The sequence below is a fragment of the Sturnira hondurensis genome, unplaced genomic scaffold (assembly GCF_014824575.4).
Source record: "Sturnira hondurensis isolate 20B ecotype Veracruz unplaced genomic scaffold, ASM1482457v3 Scaffold0017436, whole genome shotgun sequence".
Taxonomy (NCBI): domain Eukaryota; kingdom Metazoa; phylum Chordata; class Mammalia; order Chiroptera; family Phyllostomidae; genus Sturnira; species Sturnira hondurensis.
This window is the reverse complement of record NW_028090067.1, coordinates 9,507,549-9,512,293: the sequence shown is the minus strand read 5'-3', so window position 1 is coordinate 9,512,293 and position 4,745 is coordinate 9,507,549. Positions and strand designations below refer to the sequence as shown.

Sequence of the window (4,745 nt, the reverse complement as noted above, 5' to 3'; positions counted from 1 at the left end):
TCTAAAATATGAGGAGGTAATATCATTACATGTTAAAGTATCAAGATATACACATTTTAAACCATTTGTACAAAACTCTATAAATTTTTTTCTTTCTCTCTTATGTACAAAAATATCTTAATATATCCCCAAACTGGTTAGGATAGATACAAATAGATTTTTTTATAATAAAAAAATTCACCAAAGATTGGAAGCATCCTATGATGAACATGGTAGGAAAGCTGGCGTGAGGGAGTGGGGCTTGGGGAAGGGGCCTGAGGACGGGCTGTCCAAGGACTGAGTATAGAGCATAGTTTCGCTGCAGACAAATGTCCACAGCTTATTGAGATGGAGGGTACTGAGAGGACAGACACCAACCCGTTGCTAGAGAGTTAGGAACTGCGCTTTCAAAGAGGGCGGGGAGGTGAGGACACCCAGCAAGCGCCTCCAGCTCTGCCTGTTAGTTCGGGTGGGAGTCGCTATGGGATGTGTGACGCTCTCTTCTGCCAGGAGCCTGCTGCCTGTGCACACAAGCAGCACTTTGCACACTGACTCAGGTCCTAGTCACTCTTCTTCTCTCCGTGAATGACTGGAGTGCAAAGACACGGTTCTGAACGCATCCCTGTTTTGTGAGAGCCTCCCTTAGCAGGCCAGGGTCGCTTGGTTGGTATTGGAGTTGGTTGCCTTTTTTTCCCTTCTTTTTTTTTTCCGTTTTCCTCCCCTCCAGCGTCACTGGCGAGAAAGCACTAAAGATGCAGGTGGTGCGGTTACCCTAGAACACAAGGGGAAGAACAGGAAAGGTTAAAGTGAACTCGGAGGCCCGCGTTGCGGGGAATGGAGGTTTAGGGGGGAGAGGTAAGGCTCCTCATTTGACAGGTCTTAGGACTCGGTTCTTCAGCGTGCGTCCACCTCACCCCATCTCCAGTCCTTGCAGACCTGGGCAAAGCCACTCTCAGAGGCCAATGCTGAGAGTAACAAATCAGGGTTTCAAACAGACTATCTTGAACAAGTCCCTGAAATCAATCCCTGTCCCCCCACCCCGTCTCCGTGGAGACAGTCCCCCTCCTAGAGACTAAGGGGAAGGAAAAAAGATGAAGACCAGGAAACCCCTTTCACCCCCTTCACTCCAAAATGCAACCTACCTGCTTCGAAAGTCCGTCGCACCAGGCCCCTCAGAACCAGTTGGTGAAATCGAGCAGTTCTTGCTCCTCGGGACTGAGGGGGTCGTAAGAGCCCTCGTCCGACGAGTAGGATGAGACCGGAGAGCCGGCCATGGAGTTCATGTCGTTGGAGTAGTTGGGGGAGATGGTGGGGGACAGGACGCCCGCCTGGAAGGCCGCGCTCACCGCGTCGTGCTCGTCCAGCAGCTGCTGCAGCGCGCGGATGTACTCGACCGCGGAGCGCAGTGTCTCCACCTTGCTCATCTTCTTGTTGGCGGCGCCGTTGGGGACGTGCTCGCGAAGGGTGGCGAAGCCCAGGTTGACCAGCTTGACGCGGTTGCGCTCGCGCTCGTTGCGGCGCGCTACGGCAGCTGGCTGCTGCTGCGGCAGGCTGTAGCCAAAACCGCTGAAGTTGAGCCGGCGTTTGCAGCGCATCAGTTCGGGCGAGGACGAGCGCTGTCGCTTGACTTGCTTGGGCACGGGCTTGTGACCGCCCCCTGAGGGTTGGCCGTCGGCCGCTGGGCTCAGCTGCGGCCCCTGCGGCTGCTGCTGCGCGCTCTGCGCCGCCGCCGCTGCCGCTGCCGCCGCCGCAGCCGTGGCGAAGAAGCAGGCTGCGGGCGGCAGGAAGGGCTGCTGGGGCTGCGTCTGGGGCTGCTGGCCGGCGGCGCCGCTCTCCATCTTGGCAGAGCTCTCCATGCGCAGCGGCTGCCAAGGAGTCGCGGGATCGGAGCGAGCCGGGGCGCGAGGTGCGGGGCGCGTGAGGGAGGCGCAGACAGGACTGGGGTGCACGAACAGAGAGGGAAAGAAGGAGAGAGATGAAGAGGGGGTCCGCAGGGGAGTTTAAAATATTACAGAATCCCCGGGAGACTTCGTAGATTGGGAGCAAAGAAAGTGCAAATGCTTTTCCTCCTCCCTCCACTCCTCCTCCTCACTCCCCTCCTCCCTTCGCGGGTTGGCTTCGGGAGCCTCGCGTGGCGCTCGCGTGTGAGGCTGCCGCTAGCGCCTTCTTGTTTTAAAAGAAAAAAAGCAGAAGAAGCAAAAGTCAGTGATGAGCGCGCTCTGCTGAGTCTCCCGTTCCTCTCCCCCTAGGGCTGCGCTTTCTTGCGCCAGGTCTTGATCTCTCCAGCCGAGGGGCAAGCAGTTTTTATTATTTTGTTAACCTCCTTTCTTTCTTATTTCCTTCTTTCGCTCGCCCTCCCTGGCCGGCTCCCTGTCGGTGCGCCGTCCACGTTCCCTGGCCAGAAGTGAGAATGCTGGGCGGCCGGAGTGCGGCTCCCTTTTCAATGGGACACCAAGCCCCACGCGCAGCCCTGGCCCCGCCTTGCCCCCCACTCCCCGCTGCTGCAGCGAGCGGCTGCAGCCCCCCACTTCCCCCCTCCTCTTACCTCCTCCTCCTCCCACCCACTCCCTAAACTCCCCTCCTCCTCTCCTCTTCTCCCCCACCCCCCACCCGTTCCCTGCGGCCGCTCCGTGCAAACTCCCCATTCAGCAGGGTTTGTTGTTGCAGTGCGTGCGCCTGGCGCGTGCCGGGCTCCCGGCTGAATAAACAGGCGGCGCGCTCGGGGCGGGCCGCAGCCGGGGGTGGCTCTAGAAAGGGGGGGGCGGCCCCACAGGAGGGGCGAAAACGCTCTGGGATTTGGGGTGTAAGGGTTGACAGTTTGGGGTGTAGTGCCCTGGGATTCTCCTAAGAACTTGGAGCTAAGCACAGGGGAGGATTTGGACGGAAAAAGCGGCACGGGCTGTGTGGAAGTTAGAGGGGAGTGAGGCTGCATGTTTCCTGTTTTCTTCTCCTACCCACTGTCCTTCTCTGGTGTGTGTGTGTGGGGGGGGGGGGTCTTCACTGTCCTCGCAATGCAAATTTGCGATTGAAGTTCAGAAAGATGGGGACAGCATCTCCCAAAGTACTGACTCCTAAAAAAAGAAAAGTAGTGCAAAGACTTCTGTTCCAACCTCAAAGCGTTCTCTCAGTAGCTCTGTGGCCCTCGGTAAGTGGCATCCTCTCTGAGCCTCCGTTTTCTTGTCTGTAACAACAGAGGTTGGATTAGCTGGTCTGTAATGTTCCATCCAGGTCTAAAAATTGGGAGGTGCTCCCCACAACTGAGCCAGAGTGGTAGTTCCCGAGGAGAAGGAAATGATGGCATGGCGACCTGGTTGTTACCAGCCCCGGGATAGGTTTGTTCACATCAAGAATGACCCCCACCCCCGCCGCTCACCGCCCATGATCTCCGGCTGCATGTATCATTGCACCTCCAAAGGATAATTTCCGATCCGGCTGGGGGTGGTGGTGCATAAAGGGAGTTCTCTGGGATATTCTCGGCTGGATCTGAGGGAAAAGATGTGGGGCGCGGGGTGCAGGGGAGGGTAATGAATCTCACTGGGGGGCTGGAGGAGCTTCCCTGGTTGTTCGGAGCCGCCGCAGGCACCTCGGCGGCCTTGGCGCAGCCTCCATCCCGCCCCAGGCGTGTGCCGGGCGGGCTGGTGGCAGGCGACTGGGAGCCGAGCCCGGCCGAGCCGCGTGTTGGCCCGGCGAAGGAGGGGGAGGCGCTTGCAGCAGTCTCTCAGCCGCTGGGACAGCGCCCGCCCAGGCGCCCTCCCTGGGCCCTCGGCCCTGTCGCGCTGTGGCTGGAGCCTGGTCCAACTTCGGGGCGTCTTGGGACACGGCGCTTGGGGGAAAAGCGGACCGAGCAACGGGTCCCATCTCGTACCGCTATGTAGTGGACAGAGGCTGGGGGCGTGTCTCTAATCGCGTCCATGTAGGCAGAAGGAAATAGAGGGTACCCATCTGGGCGCGGGGATGACTGCGGTGAATCATTTAGGTAATGACTTCTCAGTGGACTTCCCTTTGTGGAGTTGGGGCCTTCGAAGGGATACGTGGGAGCGCCTCAGATTGCCCCCTTGGTACGTGCGCTGGCTATGGGTGTTGGGGGAGCAATAACGGTGGCGATGCGGTGGGCGCTGAGGACGGATGGCTCCCAAGGTGAATGAATCACTTCCATTCTCTGCTACAGTTTTCTCTTTTAAAATAGACGGGTTTGGGGACTATAACACTGAATCATGCCAAAAGACTTTATAGTTCTGTAAATCTCCCCACCCACACAACCCCTTCGCGTGCTTGCTGACCCCACAGGACGTTGCCGAACCAGCGGGGTTTACACCCCCACGCCTTGCTCCAGGAAAGGAGCTAAGGGGTCTCCAAATTCACCTCGTCTCCATTTCCGGGAACTGTAGGAGGCGTTGAGGCCTAAAGTAGAACCACGCCACCTGCTTTCCAACCCGAGGGAGACTCGCCACCTGGCGAAAGACGGTATTCAGGCGCTTCCTGCCGCTCAGCTCCTATCTCTGGGTGTTGCCGCTAGGAGGCGCCCAGGAAAGGCCTCCTGGGTCCCTCCACTCCTCTCTAGCAAAATAGTGCAGGCGTTGGGGGGCGGGGGGAGGCACTACCATCGAGGCATCTAAGTGCGCTTTCTTTCACGTTGGGCTGAACCACGTGCCCTGAGATCTCGTCCAACTCAGACTCTAAGCGTCCACGTAAAGGTCCGTAGTTCTGGCTGCGACCCCCTATTTTGAGTTGTAATCATGAACAAGTCCCTCTTCCTCTACCGCCCT

The 4,745-nt window shown here is 58.1% G+C and overlaps 1 protein-coding gene across 1 annotated transcript; it reads right to left on the bottom strand.

Moving 5' to 3' along the window:
- Nucleotides 1-683: 683 nt before the first annotated feature.
- On the bottom strand, nucleotides 684-2,435 carry ASCL1 (achaete-scute family bHLH transcription factor 1). Its single transcript, XM_037068436.1, has 3 exons — nucleotides 2,300-2,435; nucleotides 1,122-1,917; nucleotides 684-751 (listed from the first exon to the last, which is right to left on the bottom strand). The coding sequence occupies exon 2, from the start codon at nucleotides 1,833-1,835 to the stop codon at nucleotides 1,152-1,154; it is 684 nt and encodes a 227-aa protein (XP_036924331.1). The 5' UTR covers nucleotides 1,836-1,917; nucleotides 2,300-2,435; the 3' UTR covers nucleotides 684-751; nucleotides 1,122-1,151.
- Nucleotides 2,436-4,745: the final 2,310 nt, after the last annotated feature.